At 53.7% G+C, this 17,707-nt stretch overlaps 1 protein-coding gene across 2 annotated transcripts in view; it reads left to right on the forward strand.

Annotated features, from left to right (window-relative positions):
* The window catches only part of TRAPPC9 (trafficking protein particle complex subunit 9), a 404,385-nt gene that overhangs the window by 246,718 nt on the left and 139,960 nt on the right, over positions 1 to 17,707 (forward strand). For both annotated transcript variants that reach the window (XM_064476810.1, XM_064476811.1), the window contains one exon: positions 5,982 to 6,092. In XM_064476810.1, coding sequence (XP_064332880.1) covers positions 5,982 to 6,092 — 111 coding nt within the window. The remainder of the gene's footprint in view (positions 1 to 5,981; positions 6,093 to 17,707) is intronic.

Here is a 17,707-nt window from a genome sequence, read left to right on the forward strand (position 1 = left end):
AGCAATGTGGAAAACACACTCCCCTGAGCAGGGTGCAAGGTGCGAGCGTTATTACATTATTAATAGAAATCATACAGCTTGACACACCGCAGTGCTTCTCTCGGCCATGTAGAAAAATTCCATTTCCCCCCACGGGGTGGGACCGCGCTACTCTGTGGGGAGCGTGTGCTCACCGACACGCAATGAAGGCAATTTCAATGTTGGATTTCATCATGGACCATCTTTTGCAAGTTGCTGTGTTATTTAAATTGGTTTTTAAATTTAACAAGAATTGAGAATTTTAACAAGCACAGGATTCAGAGCCCAGCGGACCTGTATCTGATTTCAAATTTTGATTCTACCACTCATTTGCTCTGTGGTCTCAGGCTAGTCATTCCTGTTTCTTTAAGCATCATTTTTCCTTCATCTTGAAATGAAGGTAACATTGATCTTGCAGGCTCGCGGTAGGGCTTAATAAATGTATGTAGAGTGTCTGATACAGTGCCTGACACGAGGTAGAAACTTGGGGAGTTGAGGTTGGTTGCTGAGGGCAAGGTAAGGGACTCCCACTCTTGCCTTGTGGGAGTGACACAGGGACAGCCCAGCTGGGGACTTGTGTCTGGCTGGTTGGTAAGGAAACTGGGGCTGTGTTACTGAGAGGGAAGCCCTCGCCCACCCGAGAGCTCCAGCCTCTCCGTGGCATCCCTGAGGCTGGGCTGTGAGGAGCGCCCTGGGCAGGATGGGAGAGGATATGGGACACCTGCCCCGAGACCGGCTTGTGTGATGGGAGGGGCTGGGGACATGCACTCTGCACCCGGCACCCTGCCTCGGAGTTGGCATCTCATCTTAGTCAGTTCCTCATCAAGTCTCCTGTTGGAAGGAGCTTAGCGACTCCGTTACTTTGCTTCATCCCATCCTGCTCCTATTGACCTGTGTTCCCTGAAATGATAAGCACGCTTTTCATCATCTTTGCAAGTGTTAACGTAGTGTCTATCTGCGCAGGCAGGAGCTGGGACCCAGCCCGGCACGGCTTCCATCCAGCTTGACACCCTCTCGGTGGTTAGCGCGCGGGTCCCTGGCGTCCCCAGGGAGAGCTGCCGAGGCAGACCACCTCCCAGTGGACTCCCTCCCACTTTCCTGTCTGCACAGCTGTGTCTTGAAAGGACCTTCTTTCTTTCTTACTCATACATATTATTAAATTATTGCAGTCAATAATTTTAAGTGATCTATATTTTACTTTGAACTGTATTATTGAATGTTGTATATTAATATTCATTTAAAAACACTATCAATATTCATTTAAGGCATTTAGAGATTGCTCTATTTAACAAGTAATATATGCTAATTATATAGTAAGGAGTATGATTTATAAACGTCAGTGAGAAAGGCCCACATCATGTTTGATTTAGGAGTTGGGTGTGTGTTAAAAGGGAGATTGTTCATCACAGCAATGGGCCTGAGTTTCTCGTGACCTTATATTTAGAGTTTTTGCATTCTGCATTTTCAAAGTTTTACTGCTTAGTTTAATCATTACAGAGTTCATGTCAAGTGGTGATACATGAAACATGATTTCTGGTTGTTATCTGCAGGTACATTTCCATCCTTTTTGAACTGGACTTGTCTTCAGTCCCAGAAAACGAAAAGCCAATATGACATAGTTGTCATTATATGTTACCTTTTTCACCTTGGATTTTGAGGCACAAATGTCTGGGTGTTCAGTCAGTTTCATGCCCTTCTTAACATGTGGTCTTCATGGTTCTTTTCTTATACCTGTGGCCCATTCTGAGGACAAATGAGATGATGTAACAGGGAGTAAATGGTGTGTTTGTTGCTGAGCGCTGGACCCTTGTGAGATGATGCAGCCTGGGGCGAAATTATATCACCAGAAGAACGTTCTGGTTATTTGTTCTATTTTTTCCCCTTTAGATTGAATTAAGCTCCCTGGCTTTCTTAAGACTTACGTGAAAGCTCTCCATCCTGAGACTAGCTACTAAATTTTTTTAGGAAAGAAGACAGTTTAGAGCAGGCAGGTTTATAGAACATTAAAAGACCCCACAGGTTTTGCCAAAGGTGTATCTGGCTGTCACTACATGTTCGACTGTGTCTCCCGTCACTTCACCGCACGCTCAGGAACGATGGAACGTTGATGTCTGGACCCTGGGAGGCTGGGAGAATTTGGCCGGGCCTGGGGAGAAAGGGCCCCCGTACACTCTGGGCGTGGCGCCGTGGTTTTAGATGGACTGAGGCCCGGGCGTGGGGTTTCTCACACTCAGTTGTCACTGAGTCAGCATGGAATAATCAGCTGGGATTGCTTCGCTGGCAGGGTTGTGAGCGCCTCTGCTGCGCCACTGACTGCAGCCAAGCTGACAATACTCACCCGCTCCGACTTCTGGCGCCCCCTGCTTGCAGCGCTGCAGAGCGCTTTCGTCTTGCCCCTCACTGGCGCCTCCAAATCATTCCATGACACAGGCGCTCTTGTTCCCCTGGGGGAAGCTGAGGCTCAGAGAAGTTTAATGATGCTTACATGCAGTGGCCAGGAAGCAGCAAATCTGGTATCGGAACAGACTTCGTGCCCTGCAGCTCATGCAGCTCATGCAGCTCATGCAGCTCATGCAGCTCATGCAGCTCAGCACGAGGTTTATTTTTTATTACATAGATTTTAAAAGATTTAAATTAATGTGATAAAATTGACTTTTTCTGGAGCGCAGTTGTGTGTTCTAACACATGTGTTCTGCCACAATCAGGATAAAAAGCAGTTTCATCACCCCCAAAACTTCACCCTGCTGCCCTGGCAGTCCTGCCCTGACCCGTGTCGACCACCGATGGGCTCTCCACTGCTCTGTGTCCTGTAGACTTTTCCAAAATGTCATGTAAATGGAGTCACACTGCATGTGACCTTTCGAAAGTGACTTTTTTCACTCGGCATAATGATTTTGAGATCCCTCCCTCCTGTTGAGTTTGTAGTTTGATTTGTATTTTTAAATGCGGAGGAGCAGTGCATTGAATGGATGCACCCCAGTCTGTGGGTCCATTCTGCAACTGAAGGACATTTGAACTCCCACTGTTTTGATTATGACTAGCGCGGCTGTAAATACCCGTGCAGAGTGTTTGTGAACGTAAGTTTTCCTTTCTCTAGGAATGGAATCACTGGGTTATATGGTCAGTGCATATTTAACCTTATAGGAGACCCCCAGGCTGTTTACCACAGTGGCAGTGCCATTTTATTGTCCCGTGAGCAGTATATAAGTATTTATATATATATATAAATATATATATATACACACATATATTATAAAGGTACTCAGTAGACACTGATATTTTTCAGATGAAATAATTACGAAAATGAATTGTCCTAATTCTGGACAGAAGAAATAGTGTGCACTGAGTGTACAGATGTGATTTCACACACGCTGCTCTCTCTGCCTGGATGGAGCCCCGCTTTACCCCAGCGGCCTCGCCCCCTTCCTCCCACTTGACTCCAGATTCTTCCCTGCTGCTGAGACCTTGCCCCCTTCCTCCCTGAAACCAGGCAGATGGATTTGTTCTTCAAAGACCTGCTCTGACCTCAGTTCTTCCAGGAAGCTTTCCTGGGTTTCCCTATACTTCAGGAAGATGGATCCAGAAAAGAACCCCCCCCCCCAAAAAAAGCAAACAATAATTAAAAGTACATATACGCTCAAAGACATCTTAAAACTTGAGAAAATCGTCCTGAGCGATGCGGAGAGATACAAAGAGTGAATGGCATTGTCGTGAGCTCACTGCCGCTGCAGTCTGGGGAGGGGAACTGGTTTATGAATGATGGGTGGAAAGTGAACAGCAGGCAACAGTTGGAAGGAGTGGGAGCACTGGGGCAGGACACGCCACACTCAGACAGCGAGCCAGGAAGACAGGACGGAAAAGTGCTACGTTCCGACGTCCTTGACTCTCGTGCAGTTTTCTAACAACTCTATTCTGCGAGTGAAGACAACACGTATTTGAACCTTTTCTTCCCTGCTTTAGAAAAATCACTTCAATTTTCTTCCTGTGATAAGTGTTTTCTGAATTCCCTTTTATGATGAAAGATTTCTCTGTGATTAAAGAGTTCATGAAGTTATGACAAAGGCAGAAGGGATTGGATCTTCCCTCTTGAAAGCTCATCTTTCTGTGAGCTGAGTGAAGAGGCCTCTTGTAGGCAGCTGCCGGAGCTAATGAATGTTTTTCCAAGTGCTGAGCCTCTGGGGAGGACACCCCACCACAGAACCCAGAATCTACCGACGTGACCCCGCTCTTCTAAGACGCGGCGTGCAGTGTCTCATGGCAGTAAGAGCCGGACCGTCAGGTGCCTCCTTGCTCCCTCCCCGAGAGCAGGTGCACGTGCACGTCTGGAAAAACTGGCATTTCACAGGTGCCCAGAGGCTTTTTGATGATGTCTGTCTTTGTGTGCGTGTGCGTGTGCGTGTGCACCCGTGGACACGTCACTGTGCCCCTCTCTCCCTCAGTCCCCTTCTCTGGAAAGAACAGTGGACGCAGTTTGGATTTGGCATATGCATCGTCTGCTGTGAGCACGACAGGGTTTCAAGCTCTAAGTCTTGGGTCTCAGTCATTCACCAGCATTTTTCGTCACCTCCTGAGCGTCACTCTCCTCTCCTGTCACTGGGTCTCAGGAGCAGGCCCTCCCAGGGCTTTTGTATGAAATAACTACATGCAGGCAGCCCGGGACATGGGTGTGAGCCCTCCCTCCACTTTGCTTAACAGCCAGCGACGTCTTGCATCATCACACTTTGAGGTGCACATTTGAGGATTCAGATGCCCTTTGGAAGGTCATGTTTTGCAGAAATGCTCAGCCGAAAATGACCCAGAGCACAGCTCCTTCTCTGAATCTGTTTTATTTTCCCTTCAGTGAAAATCTCCTCGCCCTGAACCTCCAGAAAGGAGAATGGCTTCTGCCTCTCTTGCTCTTCCCTGGCTGCTCCTGTCTTGAGTCCGGCTGTCCCGTTGGGAGGAGCGGACACTTACTGAGCAGCTGTCACACGCAGCTGTGACACTTGGCATTTGAGATGCTGTGGTAGTTTTCGGCAGGCATTCGACTGTCATGGAGACCTGACAAATGGCAACTAACCAAATGAAGCGTGTGTGGTTGGACTTTTGTTTCGCATGTGTAGCTAATGAGTCTACGCCATCATTTGCTGGACCCCTCTTCGCATGCCCCCCTGCCATCCACAGCCGTGGTGCGTGAAGGTCTTGAGGGTCCCGAGGGTCACCCGGTTTCCCTGCAGAAGAAGGAAGGGAGCGGGGAGGCGGAAGGGTGATGCCTCCCCCTCTCAAGGGCTTGTCTTCTTATTTGGGGTGGAGCGTCTCCAGAAGCCTGCAATGGGCTAACTTGGTCCGTGGCCCTCCCCCTGGGGAAGGGGGCGATGGGAACTTGGTTACTGTGGCTTACTGTCTGCAGTAGAGAAGGCCAAGGAGAGGAGGTTTCACGTGGCTGTGAGTGAAAGTGTTATCCAGAGTTCTGGAGGGAGCAGGGGGTGGTCCCTGTGGGGACTCGCGGTGAACGTGCGCACGGACAGTGTGGACGCGGAGCTGCGTGTGCCCCGCCCAGCAGCCGCCCGGCACCTGTGGAGATCCAGGACCGTGACGCGGTCATGTACGGAATGACACTGTCCCGAGCGCCTTCCCTCTGGGTCCTGTCCCCTAGTTGTCACATGTGTGAGGCTTGGAGAACTCAGGTTACCCTCCCGAGGTCACTCATGTGTAAAGGGTTGTTAAGCATGTGTCCCAGGACCCTAACCCTAACCCTAACCCTAACCCTACCCTAACCCTAACCCTGTCCAAACCCACTGTTGAGAATTCAGTTTTTTCAGAATGAGTCTCAGTAAACCTTTAGGTCCAGGGACACTTGACATTTTGCCAAATCGCACTTGTGATGTCCCCAGTCGTGGAGACCTGTGGACAGGAAAAGGCGGAGTCACTCCCCTCTTTGGCTGCCAGAAGAGTCTGAACTTCCCTTTGTCTTTGCCCCGCAGTACCCGGCAGTGCCACCTGCTCCTGGACGTCTTCAACTCCACGGAGCACGAGCTGACGGTCAGCGCCCGGGGCAGCGACGAGCTCATCCTGCACGCCGGCGAGTGCCAGCGGTGAGTGTCCCCGCGCCCCGTGCTCCCTGTCCCTGCCTTCATCAGCCGCTCGGGCGACTCTGAAGTAATCCTGCCCTTGAGACCCTAGAGGTGGGCAGTCTGGTACAGTCCTTGTTCAGGTTCAGTGAGAGTCTGCGTGGCTTGAGATTGGAGCCAAGTGTAAAGTCAAGGCAGGACTGAACGGCATCCTCCTAAGGGGGGCAGTGGTACCACAGCTACGTGTGCTCTCGGGCACCACCTCCGAGGACGCTGAGACGGCCGAGTGAGACCTCTCACTTTTCACTTCCTAAGGAAGCTGTATCTGGGGACGCAGGGTGTGGATTTGAGGGATGAATGTCAGTAGCAATGAAATGTTCCTGGCAGGAATTCATGCCACAGAAGACAGGCCAGGCTCAGGCCTCTGGGGGACAGGCAGTGTCACCCGAGCCCAGTCCTTGGTGGGTAAAGAGAGGTGGCCTCACCAGGGCCCAGCCCCGGGGCCAGCCACTGGACGTGCCCTGGCCCGCAGAGGCGCGCAGGGAGCCAAGTGGAAAGCGAGGAGCAAAGCCGGGGCCACAGAGGCCAGTCCCGAGGCAGGACTTCTTAGTGGCTTCGGGAAGCAGCTCTTCTGTGTTGGGATCCCTTCCGCAGGGCCTGGCCCACTCTCAGCTGGGACGCTCCCCAGGCCAGAAGCTGTGCCTCCAAGCCCAGCTCGGGTGTTAGGGCCGTGCCCTCACAGGGGGAATGACAGATGGGGCAAGATTCAGGTAGGATACAGTTTTCATTTTTAATTGTAAAATACTTGAAATAGACAGGAAATAACTAGACACTAGCATGCCTAAGTCTCAGGTTTGAGCACTTTGCTGTGTTTGCTCCAGATCCGTGTGTGTCTGTGTGTGTGCCTGTGTGTGTCTCTGTCTGTCTCTCTCTCCTTTCTGTCTCTTCTTTCTGTCTCTCTTTGGGAAAAAAAATGTTAAAAAAACAGCTGATGTGAACACCATTAGTCAGTGGGGAGGAGGGAATACAAATTCAGTCCTCAGTGAGACACCACTGCGTACTCATCAGAGTGAGGAAGATGACAGACTGACAGTATGCAAGTGACAGACTGACGATGCCAAGTGTTGACGAGGAATGTGAAGCAGCTGGAACTCTCAAGCCCTGGTGGGAATATGAAATGGTGCAGCCACTTTTCAAGGAGGTCTGACAGTTTCTTATGAAACTAAACATACACTTTTCCCCAGCAATTCTAACCTTAGTTTTTTATTTATTCAAGAAAAATTGAAACGTGTTTACAAAAAGACCTGTAAAGAACATTCCTAGCCAAAACCTAGAAAGAGCTCAGGTGCCCATTATGGGAGAATGGCTTAACAAATGGTGGCACTTTCGTAATGGAATACTACTCAGCAACAAAAACGGACAAATTCCTAACACGTCCGTCGCCGTGGGCGAGCATTACACTCGGAACATTATCCTGAGTGCAGGGAGACTCACCCAGAATAGCACGTACCGTGTGAGTCATCCTTCTGAAATCCCAGAACAAGCAGAACTCTTCTATGGTGATACAAGCACCACGGATGCTCCTGGAGAGGCTGGGATGGGCTTTGACTAGGAAGGGGCCCAAGGGGACCTCTAGGTGATGGTCACGTTATGCCACTTGATATTTGGGTGTGGGTTGCACAGCTGTTTGCAATTGTTAAAATTTAGCAGGTGTTCACTGAAGATTTTGCATTTCACTGTAAGTCAGTTTTATATCTAAAGAAAAGCTGTAAGCAGATGTGAAACTGGTGATGTTCCCGCTGAGGGATTTGAGGGTGGCGTGTGGTATCTGCGCCAGCCTTTGAGATGCCTGCAAATTAGATCCATGTTGGGTAGAGGGATGGAAAGGTGGAGAGACTTGGTTGATAAAGCAAATGTGGTAAAATGTTAATTGTAGAATCTACCAGTGGGCATACAGAGTCTTCACGGAGGATTCTTTCAACTTTACATTTGAAAAGTTTCACAAGAAAATGTTGGGAAAAAATACGCAAATGAAGAAGTAGTGAGGCCGGACTCCCTCCCCCTTCCCTTCTCCACCTCCCTTGTCTTCCTCCCCGGGGGGGTCTGCCCTCTGGGAGGCGGTAACATTGTCCACACCACGTTTTACCCCTTTGTTGTGTTTACAGCCACAACAAACATGATTTTCAGAGTGTCTTTTAAAATGACATAAGTGGTTCCATATTGTATGTCTTTTATAACTGGAGCGCTGTGCTCTGGAGCTGAGTACGCGTCGGGGTTTGGCCTTCTGGCCGCTCTGCATACGGGGTTCATGAACGCGCCCCGTTTGCCCGTCTCCACGCTAATTTACCACAAGGTCGCCTCCAGGGTGTTGCTGTTCAGTGTGATTATTGAGGATGACACCCATGAACACAGTCGTACCTGCGATCCGGGGCTGGTCAGTGGGAGGGCGTCGTGGCCTGCCCTTGAAAGGAGGGAATACTGCCTCCCAAGAGCTGCTGCTTCCAGCGGGTTCTCGCTGTGTGGGTGTGTCCGAGGGGCTCCGGGCTCCTCCTGCCCAGAGGCCATGGCCTTGCTGCTGACCACGTCTGGCTCCTGGGTGAAGGCACAGGCTCTTTCCTGGGGCACTGATGCGTCCCTGGGGCCTAAATTGTGGAGGAATCCGTCTGCCCCCCTTGTCTGTCTTGTCTAGATGTTTTGATGTAACCCGAGATCCCAGAGGACGTCATTCTGGTTGCCCCATGACACCAACATAAAACCTGCTTTAAAAAAATTACAAAGAGCTGAGCTTGTTCTGAGCGTGGACTCGCCCACGGCGGCGGGCGGCTGCCTGGCGCTCACAGTGCCTCTCGCACGTGACCGCAGTGGGGTGTTGCGCCGCAGGCCCTGCGTTATTAAGCTTATTGCTCAAATTCCCATTTCTCAGTGCTCCTAACTCACACATGCTTTATTCATTCATAAAATATTCATTCAATAAATATCGATACTTGGAGAACTTGCTCAGTGGTACCTGCGTCAGGCTCCAGCCACGACAAGTAAGGACCCCTCTTCCCCCAGAGTGACGATACGGTGTGACGAGTGTCTCATGCAGCCGGGGCGGCCCCGCTGGTCCTGCCCGCGGGGTGTCTTGCTCTTTCGTTGGGGGGGGGGTGAACCAGAGGTCACGCTGCTGCCTTCTTTCATCTCGGGAGTCAGCTTGGGTGCTGCTTCCACGGCCCCCACTAATCCAGTGGTGACTACTCCAGCCTTGCCCAGGTCGGACACACGCTCTACCTCCCTGGAGGGGTCCCAGGTCTTTGGTCTCTTGGGGCGGGTCTGGTGGAGGGAGCGGCGGTAGGGGACTGCCTGGCAGCACCGGGACACCCCTTGCAGACCTGGCTGTGGCCCCCGTCCTTCCAGGCTCTGTCTCTGTTGCCGAACTTAAGCTTCTGTGCCCTGATTACCGAATTAAAACTTGGAGACAAGTGTTTTGGATGAAGTAGAAAAGGCAGCTTGCTTTCTCTGCCAGGTGAAGGCGGTCACAGTAGGCTAGGGCTTCTAAGGCTGTGAGCCCCCTTGGGGAGGGGTGGTGGGGAGTTTTCTAGCAAATGTCCAAGGAGCCGTGCTTCTGATAAGGACCCGAGTATACACGGGGCTGCTGCCCTTTCCTTTTGATGCAGTCGCACTGGTGTCTCGTGGATCTGGTGACGGGGCCTCCCGTTCCTGCAGTTCTCAGACCATGTCCACCGGGCGGGGGGCCAAGGTTTGCCCCCTGTCCTGGGAGTTAACAAACCACCTCTCTTCACATCCCTGTACCTGGAGCAAAGGGTGCTCCTGGAGGGTCTGTGGGCTTGTGCTGTGAGGACACGCGCAGTGTAACACCAGGCTGGTGTGTCGCTGTAGCCTGAGGGGAGCTGCTCGGGGTTACTGCTGTGCAGTTACAGATGTTATGCGGTTACAGATTCCTCACTGTTAATCTAATCCTTCCGTTTGGTGGTGGTTTTTAGCATCTAAAAAACTCATGAGATACCCTCATCTTGGTGCTTCAGAGAGGAGGGTCTGTCCCTTGGAGGGTCTGTCCCTTGAAGTCCCCACCGGGTCCTGCTTGGTTACACTTTCTTAGAGCCCTGTCCCTTCCCAGAGCCCTGAGCTCATCCCCGCTCCAGGGTCTTCCCGCCCCCTCTGGGAGCCAGCCTCACCACAGCCCAGGCTGCCCTCGGCCAGGCAGGCGGGCGGGCTCTGCCCGGAGGTGAGGGCCTCAGTGGTCCTCAGACTCTGGTTTGGTTTCCCAGCGTGGGCAGCAAGCCAGGTTCTCTCTGCTACCCGGGGCGTGGGTCCTGCTGGGGCGGCACGGCCTCATCTTCCGTGAAGAGCTGTGTCCCTGGAGTTAACGTGGCTCTGATGCTGCTCTTCTCAGAGCCCTGGCATCTGGGTCACGAGGCATTTGATGTCCTTCTAAGGGTGGCCTGAAGTCTGGGAGAGGCACCAACTCCAATTAGGTTGTTGGGGTCCCCGCCTCTCTGCTTCCCTCTGGGTAGAAAGGCAGGCCCAGTACAAGAGGAATGTGTCCTCTGGAACAGGGAGTCACAGTCACTGAGTGTGTTTGGGGGAGTTGGGCCCCTTAGTGCTCATGGTCGCCTCACGCAGAGAGTCTGTCCACAGTTTGTGGATAAGCAGCCGGAGTATGCTGATCAGTCATGCGGTGGAACCCACATCTGTCTGATGTCATGGATGTGCTTAGAATGGGCTGGAGGGGGTCGGGGAAGCAGGTTCTGTCCCCCCCCCCCCTTTCTGCACTGTGCAGCCTTAGGTAAGCTGTGACCAGCACCGTGAGGGCCACAGTAAGGGTACAGGCCGGCAGAAGGCAGCGAGGCGGAGGAGCAGACTGGCTCCTTGGCTTCTGTGGTGTCATTAATTCATTCAACGAGCATTTCCTGAGTGGCGGGTGGGTGTGAGACAGTGAGTAAGGTCGTACCGCCTGTGTCTCTGCCATGCTTGTTTTGGTGTGGAAAAAAGTCACAGACAGGCGCTGTCATATAGTGGGAGGAGAATCAAACCCTGTAGGAAGAACGCCAACATGGGGGCTGGGAAGGCTTCCTGGAGGAAGTGATGCTAATGCAGAGTGGATGAGCAGGAGTGAGCTGGGGCCGGAGTGCGAGAGACAGCAGCCCAGGTGGAGGAGAGCGCGCCCTAGAAGGTGAGTGTGCGGAGGGTGGTGGGAAGTTCTTCAGAGGCTGACTATTTGAGGTTTTAAACTAGAAGTACCTTTCTTGTCACGTCTTAGAGATATCTTCTTAAATTTATGATTTAAAATACAACATTACAGCAAATGGATGTAGAAAATACTTTTTCCCCTTCCTCATCTCTTCCTTTAAAAGTTCTTTTTGAAATCAGTGGCTCCTCTGTTTCTGAGGCAGGGTTGGTGTGTCAGGTCTGTGATTAAGGACCGTTATGTGCCCTCTCTTTTGCCAGACGCGGCTGGCGATGCGCGGTCTGTGCTGGTTACGTTGCCTGGGCGCCCCTCCCGCCCAGTCCTGACACTGAGGACGCCCTGCAGACCCGCGGCCACCTGCCTGCAGGAACACTCACGCCCGCCTGTGGGCGGTGTAAAGCAGATGCTGTGCGCCGTGGCGTCTTTAACACGCAGCCTCAAGTGTGGGCGCCGCCCCCGTTTTTGCTTGTGAGCGAGAGAGGCCAGACTTGCCGAGGGCCGCGCAGTTAGTTGAAATCGGAATCCAGGGCCGCCCCGACGCCGACGCAGCTCCCGGGGTACCGCGCTCTCACTCCCGCAGATACACAAAGGGTGTCGCAATAGGACTTCTCCCCCAGCTCCTCCGGCCAGCGACACAGCCAGACTTTTTCACCCCTCCCTCGCCAGCCCCCCCCTTCTCCCTTGTTATTTTGAAGCCAATCCGAGACAGCACATTATCTCACTGTAGGCACTTTAATATCCGACATTGGAGCTCTTTTTAAAAGCATGACCGCCATGCCACAGCATGTCTTAAAATGAGCAGTTCTTCAATGTCAGTGTTTATATTTCCAGTGACCTCGGGGTCCTGTTTAAAACACTTTTTGGAATCGGAATTCCGGAAGTTGGAAAGTCTCAAGGCCGGTTTTAACCTGTGGGCGCCCTGTTCTTCGCTTCTCGCAGGCCGCCACTGCCTGAACCGGGGCCCCGGCGGGCTCGGGCCCCTGGCGGGGCTGCTGCGCCAGCTCCTCCGACGTCTTTCTTTCCCTTTATTCCTCGTTAAATGGGGAGTAAGATCTAGAGGCTTGATCACGCTCAGTGACAGATTTCTGTTTTTGCAGAGAACCTCCATCAGAAGCGCCGGTGTCTGCTGCTTCTGCTTCCACTGTCTGCAGTGGGGCCATTATGATCAGATCCTTCCCTCTTCTGTGACCTTACACCCTGAAGGTGCATTTTCTTCCCCAGCAAATCCGTAAACATTAAGAAATTCTCTTTCTCATAAGCTCAAAACAAAGCACACGAAGGGGTGGGGGTGTTGCTCAGCGGTAGAGCAAATGCTTGGTGCACACGGGGTCCTGGATTCAACCCCCAGTGCCTCCGTTAAGGAAAAACAAAACAAAAAGCACACCAGCATTTTCTGTCTGTGGTTTGGAAAATGACCAGATGGAGTGAAGTCATTACCTGTGTGCCCTCCCTCCAGATCATCCCACTCCTCGGGTAGTGAAGGCACATCGTTCTCAGCAGCTGCCCAGGGAGAGAAATTGGGGAAATGCTGGTTTGGTTTAGGGCTCTCAGAGGCCCAGCGGGACTGGGAAACCTCACAGCTGCCTCCAGGAGCTGGCGCAGTCCTGGAGCCAGTCACTCTGGACGTGGCAGGACTGGGCTGTGGCCCCCAGGGGAGGGACCGCATCCCCGCTCTCCCTGGAACCGTTTCAGGGCCTGGGGGCACAGGCAGGAGCAGCTGAGTTCAGCATGTTTGGGACTTTCTGCCACAGACTGGCTGGAGCAGCATGTCTGTCTCATGCTGAGCTGCTTCCTCTAACAGTAACCTAAGCTCGTAAATGTGTTTTTCCGGGACAAGGGTTATTTTCCCGTCTAACGGATAGTTCACCGCGGCTTAGGATGGGAGAGGTGTCTCAGGGACGGGCGGGTGTTTCTGTGGCCTGAGTATCCGGGGAGTGAGGACTAGTCTGGGCCAGATCTTAGAGGACCTTGGAAGCTGGGCAGAAGGAAGTGATTCATACTCCATTTTTAACGGGGGATTCGTGTTTTTGAAGGTGTGTTTGTCTTGTGGGTTTCTCCCGTTTTCACCTGCGGGATAAATGACAGCTTCCGCACTGGCTTGAAGTCCTCCCTGGGAACTGTGGTTCCCAAGTGTGGCCCCTGGACCCACAGCGACACCGTCGCCTGGGAACTTGCTAGAAATGCAGATTCTTGGGACCCACCGAGCAAGTGGTGGTGTAACAAGCCCTTGGGCGCTTCTGATGCTCAGGGAGGTTTGAGACCCTGTGTGTTAGAGAAACGCTGGGCAGTGCAGGCGGGCTGTGCAGACACCCAGGTGGCAGCTCAGGTCCTGCCCCCGAAGCCACGCTCTTGTCTGGCGCTCCTTCACCTGCAGGTCGATAGAAGGTCTTGTCTCGGGCAGCACTGGTGTCTGCTTGTAGTGAAAGGTGCCAGATCTGGGATGTAGGCCCACTCAGAACTGCCTCCCTTTTTCCTTGGCTGTGCTTCCCAACTTGGAGAGTGAGCTGCATGGGACGCTTTCAGGGGACGAGGATGGTCTTGGCTCAGACAAGTTTTGCACAGTTGGGGCTGCAGTGTCGTAGGAGGCGTTGAAATCTGTAACAGCTGATCTGGGTCTGCCGATGGGGAGGGAGGGCAAGGTGGCCCCAGGAGAAGCCTGCAGGAGATGCCCTCCGCAGGGTTCCAGGCCCAGGAACTGGGCAGGGAGGGCCGGGGCGGCGAGAGGAAGGCTGTGGGAGGAGCACTGAATTTACCCCTGGGGTCCCATCCTGCCTCTGCGTCTCCAGGCCTTGTTCCCGCATCTGTAAGACGGGACGGTCCTGTGGATTCAGAAGGGATGAGTATGAAGCCCTGGGAGAGGAGTCTGTGCAGTGGGCACGGGGTATGTTTTCCTTTCCTTTTCTCTGGTGATGCTTTGGGGAGGCCGGAGCCCTGACTGGCTGGATGTCACGGAAGGAAGTTTGAACTCAAGTGCCCTTGATGGAGGAACTTAATTTATCTGTCTCCGGGAGCTTCAGTTTCCAGTCTATGTAGTGGGGACAATAACACCTACCTCTAGGGCTGCCCTGAGGCTTAAATGAAAGGACATGGGTCTGTCCGTGGGTCTGTCCGTGGTGGGGATCCTCCCCTGCTGACCCCGCAGCTGCCAGAGCAGTCGGATGTTGAGTTTCCTGCCATCGTGGTCACGTGGCAGAGAGACTATATTTAACTTTATAGATCTATCCCTTTGGGAAGAACAAATATAAATTTTTGTTCCATGCAGAACTACCTTTTTGGTTCTACAGGTTTTGTGCTCACCCCTCACGTCAGGGTTGTGCCACGGAGGTTTTATACGCCATTAGAGGCAAGTGTGTTTGTCTCCTTTAATGTGTTTCACCAGAACTTCTCCCCGGTTTTTGGTGGCGGCACGTGGGCACGGGGAGGGGTGGCCACAGGGCGCATTGCCGACGGGGCGTGTTCTTTCGTGTGAGGGGTGTAGAGCAGGTAACTGGTACCTTCGGCATTTGTTCAGCCTTCGGCTCGTTCAGCACTTGTGAAGTGTGTACCAACCATCCTGCCACATGTGCTTGGTGCTGGCGAATCAGCTGAGACCAAGACACGTTCTTTGTGCCCAGAGCCACCAGCTCGCGGTGTGGGGTAGGGCAGAGCACCCCTCCCCCCGACCTTGGCGTGTGGTTGGATGCGGGGAGTGAAGGCAGGCGCTCGTCCCCTAACCAGCCCAGGGGGAGTGCGGGGTGGCTTCTCCGTGGAAGTGACCCTCAAGAGAGACTTGAAGGCCCAAGAAGGAGCTGGGCAGACTGGGGCAGATTTGGGGCAGGGGTGCTTAGGCAGAGGGAACAGCCCGTGCTGGGCCAGGAGGTCAGCACACTGGGTAGTGGAGGCTGGAGGTTGTTCAGAGCTGGAACCTAGAGGCGACTCCAGGGTGAGGCCGGAGGGGCAGCAGGGCCTGGGAGCCAAGGTCAAAGCCATGTCTGTCTCTTGAGGAGAAGGGATGGTCACAGGAGGGTTTGAGGCAGGAGAGTGTCAGATTGGCCTTTTAGGAAGTGTCTGGAAGGGGTGACAGCTGGGAGAGCCTGGATGCTGGCCTAAGGTAGCTCACAGTGGCTGCGCGGGGGGCGCCCTTTGGAGCAGAGGGGAGTCTGGATCCACAGACCCTCGGACGGAGGGAGAATTGGCAGGGCGTGTGGGTGTGGGGTGCGGAGAAGGAGACGGAAGTTTCTAGCCTGGGCAGCTGGGTGGGTGGTAGTGCCGTTCGCTTGCGCAGGGGACGTGGGGCCGGAGCCAGTGGGGGAGTGCGTGCAGGGAGCAGGGGCCGTGGCCACACGGCTGCTGTCCTTGCGGAGCAGCTGGTCCCCCTGGCTGTGTCAGAACCGCCACCCTGTGACCTTGGATGAAGAGCGTTGTCCTGGAGCCGAAGGTCTGGCCTCTGGCTGCGTCGTTCAGGCCCTGTGAATTCCCCAGACCTGCTGGGGCCTGGGTGGAGCTGATTCTAACCTGCAGGGCGCTGGGAAGGTGTGACCATTTTCCATCTCTTCCCTCTTGCGAGCGAGACCCTGGGGGGAGGCAGGGGCGAGGCACACTCTTCCCCGTCTCCTGGGAACAGGCGTCCTCTACAAATGGGGCATTCCTCTGGGGCTCCAGAAGGCTCTCAGGCCCCTGGGACCTGGTCTCCCAGCTCCGATCGGACTTACAACCAGTAAACTCTGTGAGCCGGCGGCTGGCCGAGCTGGGATGGGGCCCCCTGCGGGACACTGGGTCTGCGCTTTTGTTTGGGCATAGCTGGCGCCCAGTCCCACAGCTCAGGGAAGCGCTTCCCGTGCCACCCACACCCCGCTTCTTGGCCTGCAAGGGGGACGCAGGTCCCACTGTGGGTGGAGAAGTGAAGGAGGAGGGCAGCGTCCTCGTCCGTGGCAGCGGTGTGGGGTCGGCCTGAGGCGGGGCAGGCTGGTCCCAGGGCCTGGACGTGCAGGGACTGTCCTCTGGGGCGGGGGTCTGGTCCAGGCTGTGCTGTGGCTTATCAGCAGACGGATGGTTGGCCCAGAAAAACCACTACATCCTTCCTCAGACTGCAGCTTATACATTTTTCACGTAACGAAGTACTTCAGGGTTGAAGTCTGGCTGGGAACGTGGGTAACCAGGCAGCCTCGGAGCAGAGTGTGCAGGCCACTGGCAGCACGAGCAAAAGGAAGTGGGGCTGATGGAACGGAGCCATCTAGCCTGTGTCCGTGCAGAAAGCCCCCACCAAGTTGCACTCACTCAGAAGCCCTCCTAGCTTCGGAACCTGCCCCCAGTAGATGCCGTGAAACCAGCGCTGTCAGAGAGCTTCTCCTGGCTTCCGGAGCGCGAGCCCTGCTGCCCGTTGCGTTGGAGGGGCGGGGAGGGGGAGCGTCCGAGGCTTTCCACACAGACTGCTTGCTGACACCTCTGCATTGTATGTGGGCACGCTTTAGTCTGACCCCATTAGCAGAAGGCTTTCAGACCTCTTATATCACCCCCGGTCCTTGCATTACCCCTGCATGCCAACTGAGGAGACAGGCTTGGTGAGGTCAAGCGACCCATCCCTGGTGACCCGGCCAGTACGTGCCTGAGCCAGGGTTAAACCAGGGTCCTGAGGCACCCACCGAGGTGAGCTCCCTCCCACTCAGTAACAGTGTCCACCAGCCACGTGATTCCAGAGGCCAAGTCCAATTGCCCCCTCCTGCCGTGTCATCCCGCCTGACAGATGAGCACAGAGATTCCCATATGCCCTGTCCCTCCCTCCGCGGCCTCCCCGTTATCAACACCCACAGCAGGGCGCGCGTTTGCTACAGCGGGTGAACCTGCGCCAACACAGCTTCGTCACCCAGAGCCCATGCTTGCCACCAGGGCTTCCTCTCGGTGGCGTGCGTCTTGTGGGTTTGGAGACGTGTGGAACCCCGGCAGCATCCTGCAGGGTAGGTTCACTGTCCTGAACACGCGCTGTGCCCTGCCCTCTAACCCTGGGCCACCCTGAGCTTTTTACTGCCTCCTAAGTCCTGCCTTTCCCAGAATGTCGTATTGTTGGAGTCGTACAGGATGTAGCCTTTTTAGGTTGACTTCTGTCACTTAGCAATATGCAATTAAGGTTCCTCCATGTCTTTTCATGGCTTGCTAGCTCATTTCCTTTGAGTACTGAATAATAATCTGTTGGAGGTACCGCAGTTTATTTATCTGTTTCCCTACTGAGGGACATCTTGGTTGCTTCCAATTTGGGCACTTAAGAGTAAAGCTGCTGCAAGTACCCTGCGCGAGTTTTTGTGCGGACGTAAGTTTCCACCTCCTTTGGGTAAGTAAATACCAAGGAGGGTGAGGGCTGCATCTTATGGTATGAGCCTGTTTATTTCTGTCAGGATCAGCGTGCGTTTTAAAAAGCCAAAGACAACGCATGCTTTTTTGCCTCTTTGATCATCCAGTTTCCAGTTATTGTTCCATA

This window comes from Camelus dromedarius, chromosome 20 (genome assembly GCF_036321535.1).
Source record: "Camelus dromedarius isolate mCamDro1 chromosome 20, mCamDro1.pat, whole genome shotgun sequence".
Lineage (NCBI taxonomy): Eukaryota > Metazoa > Chordata > Mammalia > Artiodactyla > Camelidae > Camelus > Camelus dromedarius.